This window comes from Mesitornis unicolor, unplaced genomic scaffold (genome assembly GCF_000695765.1).
Source record: "Mesitornis unicolor isolate BGI_N332 unplaced genomic scaffold, ASM69576v1 scaffold11911, whole genome shotgun sequence".
Taxonomy (NCBI): Eukaryota; Metazoa; Chordata; class Aves; order Mesitornithiformes; family Mesitornithidae; genus Mesitornis; species Mesitornis unicolor.
Genome location: NW_010161734.1, coordinates 18,334 through 35,127, shown reverse-complemented (window position 1 = coordinate 35,127; position 16,794 = coordinate 18,334). Strand labels below are relative to the sequence as shown.

General features: G+C 38.0%; 1 protein-coding gene across 1 annotated transcript in view; it reads left to right on the top strand.

Moving 5' to 3' along the window:
• Window positions 1-2,817: 2,817 nt before the first annotated feature.
• HFM1 (HFM1, ATP-dependent DNA helicase homolog (S. cerevisiae)) overlaps window positions 2,818-16,794 on the top strand; it is a gene marked incomplete at its 3' end in the record, with an annotated part of 31,155 nt that continues 17,178 nt past the window's right edge. The window contains 14 exon segments of the mRNA XM_010193425.1: window positions 2,818-2,888; window positions 3,284-3,433; window positions 5,094-5,405; window positions 5,696-5,961; window positions 7,430-7,477; window positions 9,214-9,284; window positions 10,815-10,947; window positions 12,936-13,087; window positions 13,289-13,366; window positions 13,505-13,666; window positions 14,061-14,261; window positions 14,348-14,436; window positions 15,276-15,319; window positions 15,408-15,509. Coding sequence (XP_010191727.1) covers window positions 2,818-2,888; window positions 3,284-3,433; window positions 5,094-5,405; window positions 5,696-5,961; window positions 7,430-7,477; window positions 9,214-9,284; window positions 10,815-10,947; window positions 12,936-13,087; window positions 13,289-13,366; window positions 13,505-13,666; window positions 14,061-14,261; window positions 14,348-14,436; window positions 15,276-15,319; window positions 15,408-15,509 — 1,879 coding nt within the window.

Below are 16,794 nucleotides of genomic sequence, written 5' to 3'. Positions count from 1 at the left end.
GGCCCCCACCTCTCCCGCCATTTTGCGCGCTGGTGGCGGGAGGCGCTGCTGGTGAGGAGGGAGCGACTCTGTCAGGTTGTCCTTCCTCAGTCGAGGGAGGAGGGCGGGAGATGGAGCCTGGCTGTGGGGGGAGCACACAGGTTTGCAGGAACGGGGAAGGAACGCTGTAAGGTAGGGATGCCCCCAGTCCCTTCTGGGCAACTTGGTCCAGAGCTGGGAGCGAGCAGCTGAAGTTGGGTCGGCACTCCTGAAGGTTGCGACCTACACATTGGGCCCCCTGGAGAGAGCGCTGAGGTGAAATACAGAGGTCTGAGGTAAAGAATTTTGTTTGAGGAGAGAGGTGAAAAGCAAAGAGGCTTCAAAATTGAGCAAATCCCCTTGTGGCCTGCAGTGTTTGTAGTAAGTCTGTAAGTAAGTAGTTTCTTAAAGCAGGTACTTGAGAGGTATTTGGTTAGAGGAGCTGGCAAACATCTCTGGAAGCGTGAATCAGTGATCTGTGCTGCTGCAAACACCTTGTTTCCACTCTGCCATCTTGAATGTGCTAGAAGGGACATTTGAAGGTCATCCAGTCCAATCCTGCTGCTGTAACCAGGGTCAGTGTTACCACATCAGGTTGCTCAGAGCCCCATCGAGAGTATTGGAAAGACCCTTTTATTCTTGTCCATCTTGGAGACATGTTTTGCCCCCCCCCTTTTTTTTTTTCATCTTTGCTTTATAAAAGCCTGAGAGACTTCTCAGTATTTCTTGCCTGAGGAATTTGAGGAGGATGTCCCAGGTGGCAGCCAGTGAAGAGGTGGATGAATGCAGAACTGCATTAAAGGAGTCTTGTGCCAGGATTTTCCCAGGTTCTTGGAATGACTGTGACATTTCTTATAATTTTTATTTACACTATCAAACCATTGGAGTTAATGTAGCTAGTCAAATAGTAAATGACATGTGGGGAACGGGGGCCTGAAGGGCCTGGCAGAGTAAATATTGTGTATAGCAAAGACCGTTCAAGGATGGGAACCGTAAATCCAAATTATTTACATGGAAGTTTCACAATCATAGATTGACAGTTCCCCACCAGAAGTATGAAAACTGTTTCACAGAATCCCACAATATGAGGAGTTGCAAGGGACCTGGAAAGCTCCCCCCGTGCAACCCCTGCCAGAGCAGGATCACCAGAGCAGTCACACAGGAACACGGCCAGGGCTTTGGGTGTCTCCACACAAGGAGACTCCACCAGTGTGCAGTGTTTGCAGCTCCTTGGAGCTGATGGAGTGGTGGTGGTTCGATTGAATAAGCACTTAACACAAGTAATTACTACTTCAATAGCAGCAACTTGGTAGTACTCCTGACAGATGCTTTCTGCAGCCGCTACAGATACCCAAGCCTGAGAAATCCCACATTTGATTACTGACATTAAAAACATGTGAAAGCATGGTGGCAAAATTTACCAGCTTTGTTAGATTGATTAGTGTGAAGGAAGAAGTGGTAAAGCCTGGCATGGGGTGGGGTGGCAGAAATGGGTAGAAGTGGTGGTGCAGACTGTGAAGAGGGGTGTAAAAGGGGCACTGACAGATAGGTTTTCGAACTTCAAACAAGCAATCTTCTTCGCTGCGTTCACAGACAGTTTTGATTACAAGCTCTGGATTCTGCCAGTATTGTGAAATGTTTTCTGTTTTAAATTTGAAGCATTTTCTCTGGAATATTTGAAGTTCTACAGCTGCTGGGGAAGGAAAATATTTTTGAAATTTTTGATTCACAGCTGACAGTACGCAGTAATTAAATAAACTTGAATCCTATTTGCAAAGCGCTCTAAAATATGTTTTTCATGTGTTGCTAATGAGATGCTGGAGTACAAAAGAAGTGTCAGCTTTGGTTTATCTCTGTAGGTAGAGAAGAGAGGTTTACTTTGTTATTTTATCACCAGATTTGGCCTTTACTGGTATTTATAAACTCTGTTAAAATTGATTTGGTATTTTACCATTTGTTTCAGTGAAACTAAGATTTTTGACTCATAAAATCCTTTCTCTGGTATTCTTTTAGTGACAGCTTTGCTTTTTAAAGTTGTCCTTAAGCAAAATTAAGAGCTGTGAAACAACACAAACATATAAAGAAAACATGTCTAATGCCCAAAGGAAAAGCATTTAAATTAACAGAAGTATTTTAAATACTGGTATAGATGAGAAATAATTTAGAAATAATCTCTGGTCCTGATGTTTCAGAATAAGCCTGTTAACAAAGTTAAGGAGTTGGGCCCATATTCCACTTATCCAGGTAAGCAATTTGCCTGTTGGTTAAAAAAAAAAAAGAAATTATTTTCTTTTAAATTAAAATAATTGTGGGATTTTTTTTAAATAATCGAATAATTTTATTTTGTAAAAAGTAATAGAATCCGATCGTATTTTTTCCATCAGAACAGAAACAATCTGAGAAAAAAATACATAGTCTGCAGTTGTATAAAAGAATCTTAATATTATTGTTAGAAAATAAATAATTTAATATAAACTTTATCTGAATCTTCACATTTACCCACTTTTTCCCCTCCTGGCCTGTCATGGAATTGTAAAGGTCGTTTAATGTGCTATTGTACAGGATTCTTTGGTCATGAGTAATAGGAACCGTATTTTATCAGGAGAGAGATTCTCCTTTTGAAGAAGAATTAGGAATGCAGGCAAGCGCTCTAAAAGAAAAAGAATTTAGGAATTAAATATTGGCACTTATAACCAAAAAGGTTCCTACTGTTTATACAGGTTCAGTTCTAGTAATTTCAGTTTCACAGTTTCTGATGCTGTCTTTTGCAGATTAAGAGACTTGATATTTGATCTGGAAATGTTTAACTCTGCAGACATACTCTTTTCATTGGATAATTTATTTTATGAAAGACCAGATACAAGACCAAGGTAAATCTTTATTCTTATGTATATATATCTCGAATTGTCTTCCAAGTTTTTTCACACTCTGAATCATTTTACAGCAGAATTTTTTTTGTAACTCCCTTTTCTGTCTACCAATAGAAATGTGGGACTAGAAATTTCCAGGTTCATAACCCATACTTTGAAATCCCTTTCCAAGCACACTGAAGTTTGAATGATGCAGGTGTATCTTCAGCCTATGAGAAATACGGGTTAGCAGACGTTTTTGCCTCTTAAATGTCCTGTGATTTAAACAATCACAGGAATTAAAGAATATTTTTAGCAGGAGAAATAGTAGGTTATTTATGATCAGTGATTTCTGAACTAGCTGTTGTGGAGGGTGCTTAAAGAATGCTTTTCTTACGTTTGTGTGTTAAAAATAGGTATCTAGAAAATGAAGAGCGTAAGATGTGGTGTATTGCACCTGCTCCAGCTGTCACTGAAATTCCAGCTGCAGAGGAGTTACAAAAGGAACTGGAAAAAACCACAGCAAATGCTGATATGGGTAAAATATCATAGACTAGAATCATAGAGTCATTAAAGTTGGAAAAGACCTTTAAGGTCATGGAGTCCAACTGTAAACCTAACACTGCCAAGTCTCACTAAACCATAATATTTGCCATTCATTTTGAATGGCTTAACAAAGAATTAGCTTGACAGATAGTTCCTGCTCTCTCTTTTAATGCTGTGAAATATTCTAGGTATGCAAATGTAGGCAAAGATTATATTTTAGTTGAAAGTGATGGTCTTACATGTGTTTGGAGTATTCTCGGTCCTCTTTGGACATACACAGGTAGTGTCATTTAGAAAGTTGTTCTGTCAGCTGATGACTCTTCCCTACCTGGGGAGAGGAATTGGGAAAAGGAAAGACCACCTGTGGGTTGACATAGAAACTGATTTCTTAAAATAATAATAAAAATCAGTATTAATAACAGTGTTGATGTAAAGTACACAGAGATGTACTCAGCCAATATAGTGGCCACAAACTGTGATGGTCACAGTGAGCAGGGCAGTGGGCCTTGGGAGTAGAATGATGGCAAGACCCCTCTGGCACGACAGGCATCGAGGAGAAAGGGCCACCCCCAGCAATCTCCACAATTTATAGTGTGCATGACCTTTATGGTATAGAATAATTTCTGTCAGCCAGCTTGGAGTCAACTGCTTTGGCTTTCACTTCTCCCAGCTTCTGCACTTATTTAACTCAAAACTGCTAAAGACCTTGATCATTGCATAGCAGTGCTGGCTGAAAACTAAGAGTGTCTTACCAACTTTGTTCTCATGAAACCAAGTATTGTAGTCTTTGCAGAAATGCAGCTTTCCTGAATAGAAAACTGATTCTGTGATTCTCTCTCAGCAAAGCCAGGACAACAGGCTACAAGTTTACTGTGCGGAAGTGGGCAAGGTAAGAAGTATGATTAAAATTTCAACTACTCCACATTGTTCTGTGAAGCATTACAGTGCTGTGGGAAGACCTGTAAGAGCATAATGCAACACAGGGATCTGATGACTTGTCTCCCACCCAAGGAGCAGAGAGCTTATATGAACATAATGTTCTTCGTTCTTTTTGGGCCTTTTTTCAAATTGCTATTTGGGAGGCCAAATTTGAATCTGGCCATTGATTGCTGCTAAGTGGGGTATTCCCTCTATGTAGACATTCAGGATCACATTAAGGAAATTTATTTTAGTGAATTCAGTTGCTTTATCTCTGTCAACTAGATTTCTGCATTTCATAGCTGCTGTGCTGATTTCTGATATTCTTCATATGGGAATTATATTGTTAAGACCGAGGGGTTTTTTTTCTGCTTTATGCAAGAGTAATTTCATTATGTACTCATTCAATTAAGCTTTCTGGTGTTTGTAGAATTAGAACTGTTGGGGTTATTATTCTGGGATAGCATGAGGAGTTTCTGTCTTACAAACTACTTTGTTGTTCTGAGTAGTTTGCTCCATTACCTTGTATAGGAAGCATAGAAAGCGACCCTATTTTTATAACATTTTAATTAACAACGGATGCATTGCATTCATCAGCATGAGTCATAAAATATACACTGAAGGTCTTGCAATAAGGTAGAAACATCAATTGCTATAATATATGCAAATTTGGCATATTCTGTGTGGACGATATTTAATAGAATTACTGTGAATAGGAGCATGACTATTAATGGAAATAGGAAGTTTTTTTGTGGGAGAGAGAAAGCACCAGAAGTTTATACAGCAATCTAAGAGCAACAGTGAGGAAGTAAATGATAAATCACCAGCACCTGTTCATTTTAGCATAGCCTCTGAAAAAGTGCTCCAATAAAGTGCAGGAGAAAGAGAGAAAATTAGTTTTCAGTGTGAAGGTCTGAAAATGGTTTCATTGTTTCTCTCTTCTGACCAAGTTAAATCCAAAACAGGAGCAGGAGTTTCACAGCAACCTGGTGTAAATTTTTCACAAAACAAAATATTAAGTAATTTTCCAGAAAACAGTGATGATGAGAGCGTCCCTTCAGCATTAAGAAAAAGGTACGTGTCTAGTCAATTCTGTAATGTTGAGATTGACCGTTTCATCTGTTATTGGGATATGGGCCCTATCTGGACAGGCAGTTGATTCTTTCAGGTTCTTTCTGGAATGAAAGTAAAGTTAAAATGTGTCTTGAAAGGAGTCTTCTTCCAGTAGAAGAGTGTCAAAGCAAATGACGTTCGATACAATGAATGTCTCTTACTCATTCTGCTTCTCATGCAAACATTTTTTTCAAATATTACAGAAACTGTAACATTACAGCAAACTAATGAAAGTCCTGGATCTTTTGCAGCTTATTTAAAACATCTGGTTATACATACAAAAATACGGAATTTAAAGATAGTTCTGTGGATATGAAAGAAATTGATGTTTACTTAAATAGAAGTGAAAACATGAAAGAAGTGAGAAAAGAAGATTTATGGATAGATAACCATCGAGCTCCAATAACTAAAGACTCAGATGTTACTCTGCATAGAGTAAATAATGGGGACATTGTGTCTAAAACTGGAATTAAAATGGAATCATTTTCTCATGTTTCAGAGATTCTGGATATGACAGGTAATTATTATTACTCTATTTCATGAAAAACAGCTCACTGTTTGTCTTTGATATGTAATAATAATGGGTATCCATTGTCTGAGGTAGAGTGAAGAGCATTTTCCACCAGCTCAAGGTCAGATAATTGGCTAAACTTGATTGAAGATACTGCAATTCTATGGTTGTTTAACATGAGCTTCGAGAAGAAGAGTCACATTTTCAAAAGTGCCAAGTTATTTAAACAGTTCTGAAAATCCCACTTCAAATCAATCCCATAAACAATTTGAAAAAGAGCAGCCTCATCCCTTCGCGTGGTAAATGGTCTCATCTCTATTTCAAACCAGAAGTCGAAAATGCAGTGTTTATTTGTGAGGTGGCTCATACTTGTCTCTTTGTAGAATTAGATTTTTACGTAGAAAAAATCTGAAAAATGGAGGAAAGTGGTGAGAATTTTGATGAAATTTCTAAAATAGTTACTTTAAATTTTTTTTTAAATATATATCTTGTTTATTTCTAGATTTTAAGTTTCTGGGACAGGGGCTCATTGCATCTGTGGAATGTGCCTTGTATACTTGGGTAACTGCTACAGAAATACAGAATAGACAAATAGTTCCAGCAGAAAATTGTAGAGCAGATCTGGGGCTTAAGATGGGATCTGGAGGCTGGTCAGGACTGGAATTCTGCTTGCCCTTGGAGCAATGGTGACTGGATTTGTGATGAGGGGAGAGCAGCGGATGTGGTTTACTTGGACTTCAGCGAGGCTATTCTAGAGTCACAGAATGGTTCAGAAACTGTCCTCCACAATATTCTTTTATCCAGGTTAGGCCATTAGGAATGGATGGACAACTGCATGGGTAAACAAAAATGGTCAGGCCCAGAGGGTGGTGGTTACTGGGTCACACTGAGTGCACATGCTTGTCCCAAGTGGAGTGCTGCAGGGGTCTGGCCTGGAGGAGAGGGCTTCCAGGGATCTCATGAAATTCAGCAGGGATGAATGCAAAGTCCTGCCCTAGGGAAGGAGAAGAACTCCTGGGGTTCTCCTGGGATGGAGCTCTGTGGAAAGGTGCCTGGGGTCTGGCAAACAGCGTGCTGAACGTGAGCGAGCAGCGTGCCCCAGCAGTAACGAAGGCTGACAGTGCCCTGGGCTTCATTAACAGGAGCAAAGCCAGGAAGATGAGGGAAGTGATTTTCCCATTCTTGGCACTTTTGTGACCATGTCTCTATGCTGCATCAAGTTTTGAGCCTCTGGTACAGGCAAGACATCCTTAAACTGGAGTGAGTTCAGCAAAAGACCACTAAGATGGGCCTTTCAAATGATGAGCTTGTGACCTCCCTGTCCTATCCTGTCAGCTTCTTCTGTATCACCTGGACCTTTTTATAGCCTTGCAGCTCCTCACAGAACACATGGCTTGGGGTCAGGAAGATATTTCTCATGGTTATTGGTTGGAAACAAATCTGATTCTATTATTTACTGCTTTTATTTCTCTAGGAACTACAGGAAGAAAATTGGAAATTTTGAGGTCCGTTACAGAAATACGTATCCTTGTATTTGCTCTGATTTACTGATTTTATTACAATGCTTTTACGTTTGCAAAATTAGAGTGCTTAATTTGTAGCCACAGGAATTCATGCGTTACACTGTAATAGTTTTGATTTGTAATGTAATGCTGGGAATCAAATGATGAATAGGTGTTTACCCTTTGGACTTCCAAAGCTGGAATGAAAGTAGGACAACTTCTAGATCATTCATTGCAAAGCAAATTAATTCTTACTTCAAACATTCAAATTTTATCCTCAGAACTGTTTATTTTTTAAATGTAAAAAATCTGAGTTTGCATAATACATGTTTCAGGCCAGGTTTTATATGCAAAGACACATACACACATGTATCCCCATACACTTTAAATAAAGGCAAAGTGAATTATTATTTAGGCTTATTAGAAAAACTGAATCTTACTTTTTGTCTCATTTTCTCAGGAGAAAGTGAACTTGGTATTCCTTATAGGTCTGTATTTATGTTGCAGTGTGCATAAAGTGTATTTCCATTCTTTTAAGCAGATTTCACTATAATTTTCCTTCTTCTTGGCCCTGCCTTGAACTCATAACATAATTAACCATCCATCTATAGCTGTCAAACTTTTTTTATTTTATACGCTGTCTTTTAAGTATTCTGTTTCTAGTAGCCTGTCAAATGGTAGGTTAAATATCAGGAAGAGGAAAGGTCTAAATTTAGGCAACTTAAATTCCTGTGGATAGCTTTAAGAAGTGTAATAATTCCCAAACTTGGAAAGGACTCAGTTGTTCTGAATTTGCCAGAATTAGGTAGTCGGTGTTCTGCATTTTAAAACCAGATCACTTCTTTAGAGAGGGAATTTTAGAGAAGTCTTTTTTAAAAAAATCCTTATTTTCTGTCACCTAATATTACTTGCTTATCATTACCCATTTTTAATGCTTATATTTGACTACTTTTATTTCTTGTTTTACTCCTTTTCCTCTTTATTTAGTCTTTTATTGTAACATCAATCTGAGGCCTCAGCAGTTCACTGTTCTTGTTACTGCCGGTGCTGTCTCTTACTGTGTGTGCCCCCTCAGCCTGATGGAATGGTTACAGTTAGTCTGCTTGTGTGGCTTCGTGCAAGTCCAGACAAGGATCAACTCATTTGGATTTGTAGTGTGACAAAGCTCCTTCCTCTTACTCCTATCTTAGATAAGAATGTTGTTGTCTGAAGAATACACAATATTAGCAATTGAAAATATCTTTAAACCCACTGTCAGCACCAAGAGATCAATAGGTGGATTTCTTTGCTACCGTTACGACTGGACATACAATGTTATGCTAATTCATTTGTGTTGCATTACAAATATACATGACAGTGTGACCGCTGACACTTTAGATCCTCTAACGGCAGTGCTCTGCTTGCTCTTGTGTCTGGTTTGCAGTAGAATAAAGCTTTTGTCCCTTGCAGTTTCACATTCAGTCATTGAGTGCCATTCCATGAAGCCTATGCCAGGGAGGATGTTCTTGATTATTGGTATAATCCTGAGACACCTCAAATAGTCAGTGGGTTTTTTGGTGAAGTGAAATACACACCAGGAATATAAAACAACTGAATCATTTAATAGGTTACTTTTTGATAATTTTTACAATCAGTGAAAGATTGTTGCATGTGTTTTAAGTTTGCATTTAAATTACAAGAAAGAGATGCATTTACAGTTCTAAAATAAATGTCATCATTTTCACTCAATTGTTTTCAATTCCTTAATGCTGTCAAGCGACCCAGTTTAGAAGTATTTTTAAGGAGTTCCCATATTTTAACTATGCACAGTCTAAAGCTTTGGATGATGTAAGTATGAAACATTAGCTGCAGCTGCAAGTAGTGTTTTGTAGATAAATTTAAATGATACTTTGATACTCAGAACTTAGAAGGGGTTATAAAGCTGTAATATATCTAGAACCTCTTCCTAGAATAGATGAACAGGGTTGTGCTTTGCTGGGAGAAGAGACCAGAAGAACTTTTAAAAAGGTTTTTCTCTTTTAAATACATTTCTCTGAAGATATGAATTATATGTGATTGATATTACATAGATCAGTAATATTTTTAAATTCTTTTCATGGGAAGATTAAGAAAAACAGAACTTTAGGCAAGGTTGTCCTTTTGGAGAAGTGATGTTTGTCCCTGCCCTTCTTATCAGCTGTGCTCGTTCTTTAAAACCTGAGATGTAGTTTGAAAGCAACCAATTTGAGAAAGATTGTATTATAATAGGTATTGCAGAGAGGAGATACAGGGTCCATCAGGTCTTCAACTGAGCGTTTGAAATTTTTATTCAACACTAGGAAAAATCCCAGTGTTCACAAACATTTCTAAGCATGTTTTTAAAACTGCTTGTGTTTGAATTTCTTATCTGCTAAACAATGTGGATAAGAAAAGAGTAAAGAGGAGATTTTAAGAATGGTGCTTATGTGAGCAAAATAATCTTGTATTCAAATTATATGGGGAGTTGGATTTTTTTGCCTTTTTTCCTTACCTTTTTAGTATTATGCATAGATTTGCGGTATTTTTCCTTACTTTCAAATTCCTATTTATACTCTGAGAATTATAGATCACATTGGCCTGTACAGTAATCTTGTCTGACTCGTTGTTCCTAAAATAATGGGAAAACATAGGTGTAAGCAAGATGTAATTTCATGGATGTTGCAAAAACAGAGTTCTCAGGGCAACAGTTTTTTTAAAAAGAATTCTTTTTGGAGTGGCTCATGTATTGGTACTCGTGAATAGAAACTTGTTTGTAAGGTACCAGGAAGGACAAGGTTTGCTTATCACTCATGTATAAGACATGAGATGTTGTTAAAAAAAATAAGATAAATTGGCATATTAGAAAGATGGGGGAACGAAAAAAGTAGTCACAGAAAAGCTACTTTCATCATTATTGAAAACTTCTGTTGGGATTTTGAATGCACGTCGAGTTGCAGAAGGCAAGCAAATTGCACTTTGAGTTTGGGCACAAAACACCTCTTTCTGATGAGGCTGCATTTGGTTGCAGTTGGACATTGGCAGTGCTTTTGTATTAATGTCATCTGAGGCTCGATACTGGGGTTTTGTTTGTTGCAGAATGGTAGAGTTCATTACTTGATAACCTTAGATGGACATCACCTCATTTACATTTCTGGGGCAGATATGTAGCAGATAGTGATCTTTCTTTTGCTGTAACTTCAAGTTCACATCTAATCCAAAATTTTTTAGAAGACGGCATATATCAATGCAATAATAATTTCCTTGTGTCATTTTCCACTAGACAGGAATGCTTTTGGAATGTGTGAACAGGTACTATGGATATAGCCGTGTTATATTTACTGCTTTGCAATTCTTTCCTAGCTTCTTTATACAGGCAGGAATTTTGTGATTTGTGCTCCGACTGGCTCTGGAAAAACCGTAATGTTTGAGCTAGCTATTACCAGATTACTCATGGAAGCCCCACTGCCTTGGTTAAATATTAAAGTTGTTTACAGTAAGTATTATGCAGCTTTAAACATTTTGGTGACAGCAGTAGAAAATGTCATTCTGTGAATGTGGAGATCTGGAGTGAGGGCTTTAATGATACTGAAATTAAATATGTTAAGAAATTGTGACCTACCTCATTCTTCTAGAGTTAATTTCTGTTACCGTTGTAATTAGTGGTAGTATTTAACAGCACTGTGTAATAATTGTAGTGTTCAGTATTGCTTTTACAAATAAAAAAAGGACTCTTGTAAAGGGTTTGTCCTCTAAATCCTGTGAAGAGTTTGTCCTCTAAGAGAAGATGTACTTGAAAAGTGAAGAAGGAAGCAAAGGAAACTAAACCAAATTATTAGTGGCAGAGCCAGAAATCGAGCAGTATCTTTTGTATGCCTGCCTGTTGCTCTGAGATGAGGATCACATTTTCCGATATCCACTTACCTGAGGAGGTTTCATGCTAACTGTTGCTTTCTGTTTACTGGTTCAGAGGCTACAGAGCTGTGATCTCCAAGAGTTTAATTAATCTGTATAGGAACTGGATGAAAATACTTTAAAATAGTCACAACAATTACACTTTTTTCTTTCCTTCCTGGAGAATTGAGTTCATATCAAGTAAATCAGATGAAATTGGTGGTTTTTATCACAGTTTTAATTAATTCATACAGTCATATTTATACATCTTTTATACAAGGATCTGCTGACCTTTCCAGGTTTGCCAGTGATGAAGAAGGAGACCTGTCAGCTTTCTGAATGTTGTGACAGAGGTGTTAATCAGATTACGTGCTGCTGGAGCGTGCTCTGGTTCATCAGTGGCCCAGTGGATGCGAATTAGCTTAGTTGTGTAAACGGGAGTTGTTTCCCAGTAGCTTTGACACGTGCTAAGGACTGGTGACTGAAGTTCCAGCAGCAGTCACTGGCTTCTTGCATTCTTGCATAGTGAAAGATGATCACTTTTGCAGTTTTGTGAGTTTCTTGCTGATAGCTTAATCTGTTTTCTGGAGCTGTTGATTTCCCCTGCTTTATGGGCCACTGATACGCTCACGAGATTTTACACCTCTTTCTGATGCAGAAACGAGATCGTTAAATATCTTCATCTTAGGGATCACTTGTCAGCTGATATGAAAAAATGGTTCATATTCCAGTGGCTCTAACTGGCCTAGAGTATAATCACTGCAAGATCTGTTTTATTACTGCTGGTTTTGGATCATGCGTACATCACTTTTTCTTTCACTTAAATCACTGCATTTTCACTATAGATTACTCATCCAATATAGACTTAACATGTGTTGCTACTTCAGTCCTTGTAGAGAATTACTTCTGATTTCTAGAAATCGACATCCATCTGCAGAAGTATAGCATGTATGAAAAAACAATGCTGAGAAATAGATTGTTTTAGGAGTCCGCTCATGAAGACCAGCATCAGAACAGCTACGTGCCATGTTAGCTGCTACCTGCTGTGTTAGCTGCTTGGTGTGACCCTGGCTGCACTTAACTGTACATTTGGTTTAGAAAGATTTTGATTTCTTGTGGTATTCTGTCTCCTGCTCGTGGATGGTTTCTCATTTATAACCTCTTTTCTCTCTGAGTACAGAGTGCTCAGATCATACTGAACTGGAAGAAGGTTGGTATTTGTATGATCTCCCATTAAAAAAAGAGATGTATTTCCTTTGGTTTCTTCTGTGAAATGATTGTTTCCATGTGGGGTAGGGGAAAAAATCAGAATTAAGAGAGGGCATAAATAACCTTATTTAAAGGGTTCTGTTTCTGATTGCTGGTAGGGAAGAACTGAGGCCTAAAGCTCAACATTGATCTGTGCACATAGAATAGGATAATAAGGATAATAACACCAGTTACACATTTTATGATTCTGGGAGCAAAGCTGAAAAGTAGGGAAATTAAATTCAAGAAGAAATCTTAAAAAGTATGCATTTAGCATGTTTACAATCCAGCTAAAGATTTGGTTTTCCTACTATAACTCAGCTTATTTTGTGGTGTTTTTAGTGGCTCCAATAAAAGCTCTGTGCAGTCAGCGTTTTGATGATTGGAAAGAAAAATTTGGACCTATAGGACTCAGCTGCAAGGAACTGACAGGAGATACAGTGATGGATGATTTATTTGAAATACATCATGCTCACATTATCATCACTACACCTGTAGGTTTCAATCCCAGTTCTCACCAAAAAAACCTTGAATAAGCAGACGTTAGTAGTCTATTAATTGTGTGCTACTAGGACTGCTCCTTTTTTTCTGGTAATCAGTAGTAGTTTTTATGATGTACTGTACTTCTGGCATATGTTGGCCTTGAAAACTTCTTTCACCTTCTGATGTTTTGTTATGTTGGTTTTTTCTCCTAGGAAAAATGGGATAGCATGACTAGAAGGTGGAGAGACAACTCTCTGGTCCAGCTTGTAAGGCTGTTTCTCATTGATGAGGCAAGAAAATGAATGTTTCATATGCACTGGTTTTGTTCTTGAAGATAAAAGGAAACTTCGAAAATATAACATTTATTTAACACATGTATGGATTGTAACTGGAGAAATATTTTGCAAATCTTTGAAAATTCCTAATAGGTGCACGTTATAAAGGATGAAAGCCGTGGTGCAACGTTAGAAGCTGTAGTCAGTCGGATGAAGACCGTTCAGTCTTCTCTTGGGCATCTTTTAGAGAATCAGGACAGTGTTCCTCCCTTGAGATTTGTAGCCGTTTCTGCAACAATCCCAAATGCTGAAGATGTAAGAGTTACATTCTAACTGTATTTTAATTAATGTAGGTGTATTTTATAACATTTACCTGGAGTTACAAATTCAGATTGATAACAAAGCTGTAATTTGGAAGCTGTCAGCTGAAACCATATGGAAGTATCAGTCAAGTATGGACATGCTTCAGTGTTTGATTTGTATTTGTGATTCTTGTCTCTTAAGTACAAATCACAACAGACTTGAGATTTCAGTCTGAATTATATTGGTCCTGTAGAAAGCAGACCTTCACCTATGATTTAAGGATAAAAGCAACGTCAAATGTGTTAATAATGTGACAAAAGCTAAGTTAATTATTGTGTGATGCAGTTCAGAGCACGATGAAAAGCAGAAAATGGTCATTTCCATTCTATTTCTTCTTTTTTTAAAGATTGCAGAATGGCTTTCAGATAGTAAGATGCCTGCTGTATGTCTGAAAATTGATGAAGATCAACGACCAGTGAAGCTACGCAAAATTGTTCTTGGTTTTCCTTGCAGCGACAATCAGACAGAATTCAAATTTGACTTAAGTCTTAACTACAAGATAGCCAGTATTATACAAGCATACTCGGAACAGAAACCAGCACTTGTGGTATAACAGCTTTTTTTTCCCATTCTATTTGAAATTGCTTCTTTCTTAGAAGTGTTGATGCAAAAAAAATCTTTTCTTATTTATAGTTTTGTGCCACAAGAAAAGGAGTGCAGCAGGCCGCTTCCGTTCTTGCGAAAGATGCTAAATTTCTACTGAGCGTAGAACAGAAGCAAAGGTATTTTTTATATTTGAGTTGTTAATAAGTGTTTGCGTGTTTTAGTAAACCTGTCACATCTGTGAAGAAAGCTGTTGAGCTAATGCAATTTGTAGCAAAGGAGTGTCTGCAACAAAATCATCACAAAATTTTCACAAACATTCAGTTTCGAAAAGCTGCTTTCTAAGCATACAAATGTTAATTCCTATGGACCTACAAGACTTTGTAGTGCAAAGGTTAAGCATGTGAATAGTTGAATTGGATGTGGTCTTAGTAGTGTTCTGAGTTAAGCCATAAGCAATCTTTGCATTATCAGATACCTTTAATAAATATAGCTCATATTGTTATTTACTTCAAGGTTGCCCAGGTTTACCTCAAAGTTGCCTACTTCATGGCTGCTGCAGATGCTCCTTCCTCATTTTGGATCTCAGGCGTAGTCGTCTTTGCCTTATGTGAACAACACGTCTAGGTTGTAGGTCGTGACTTGGAAAGCTGACTGGGCTGGAAAAGCTGCCCCAGAGAGTCAGTTTGTTGCCTTTCCAGAGATGGGAAAGGTGGATATGTCCAAAGAACGTATATTTTTAAAGTTATTTTAAGACTATGTCCTTTTGATAATCTAACGTGTAATTTAAACCCAAGAACATTCTTAAAACGCACAAATGCAGTAGAACTATGGGAAAGTGTAAAAATGCACATCTCAAGGAATACAGCGTACAGTCTTCAGTGGGGTCACTGTATCTAGCTTCACGTGAAGCTTTATTTTTGCATTTTAAAAATACACTTGCTCCTTTGTATATTCCACTTACATTAGTGAATGTTTTTGGATTTTGAAGTATTTAATATTTTTTTGTGTTGCATAGATTACAGAGGTCTGCAAATTCATTGAGAGATTCCAAACTGAGAGGTAAATACAACTTGCCACTTCTCTGCTCTGTGAACGAATACCTGCTTGAGTAAACTTCAACTGATGGATGTAATTATTTCATTATCAGATCTTTTAATGTATGGTGTGGCTTATCATCATGCGGGTATGGAGCTATCTGACAGAAAAGTAATCGAAGGAGCTTTCACTGTAGGAGACCTACCAGTACTTTGTAAGTAAATTTACCTTTGAAAGTCAAAATGTTGTTGACATATCCTGAGAAGAGTGCAGTTTGGAAGTGGTAATATTTTATGATTCTGTGGTTTGTTTAACCTTTGGAATTAGTTTGTGAAATCCAGATAAAGATGTGTTTGTGTTCCACACACTCTTACCCTGTGAGTATACATGCACACTGTTACTAAAGACCACAGAACTTCTTTTCAGCTTATACAGAGGTCCTTCTCCCTCGTGTGTCTGTATAGATCTGGCCCTGTCCATTTCCTTTTCATACCACTGAGCCATCCTGGTGAGGTGGAAGTCTCTGCTAGTGTGTCTTTCCTCAGAGCTCATATGATGTTTTCTTTGTGTCCTTTGCAGCATTACCTGAAGGTAATCCTTTACATTTATGCTTCTTAGATGGGCAGGGTAGTATTTTCAAACTCCCGTGCAAAGTGTTTTGATTGATGGGGAGGTTCCTAACAAATTCTCTATCTGCTCTCACCTGGAATTAGGAGGTTTCTGTTTGAGATGTGATGGTCTCATCTCATCCAGGCTTGCTTTCTCTTTAAAAAAGATTCAGACCCTATGGGGAATTGTCTGTGTGGTTCATGTACAACACTGAAAGATTAATGGAGTTTTTCTTTTGTGTACAATGGTCATGACTCACTATGAAAATTTCAGGTAGATACCCTTACTGTAATCTGGCTTCCTTGCTAGAGTTGCAGTGTCCATGGTATTAAAAAGTGTCTGCATCCCTGCAGTCTACTGTACTTCGGCTGCCTGGTGCACTGTGTGTGGCTTTGACAACTGTGGTGCCATTTCTGAAATCTCAGGAGACTGTGGTTCTACAATTGCTCTTCACAAAAGTAACTTTGAGACCTTGTGCCACAGCTGAGCGCAATGTGAACGTACATACTGATTACCACTGAAAGACCGAAACGTTCCCTATTGGTACCAGAGTCCTTTGAAATTTCTTATTTGTATGAATATTGCAGAACCATCTGAAATACTGCAATTACATTTCTACAATTGAGAGGAAACTACGAGTATGGGCATATTCCACTCTATATGTCTGTAAGCGTGATGGAGGGTAGGGTCTTAACACACCTTTCCCAGATACTGCAAAGGGGAAGAATTCTTTGGTCTTGAAATAGAGTGTACGTATACTCACAGTGTGTGTATGTGTGTGCATGTACACACACGTGCATGGACTGAAGCTCTGATTGCGCTGGTAAATAACATTTTGTTGCAGCTTTTTTAAGGTTGGATGATTTTGCTTTGACAAATTTCCCATTCTG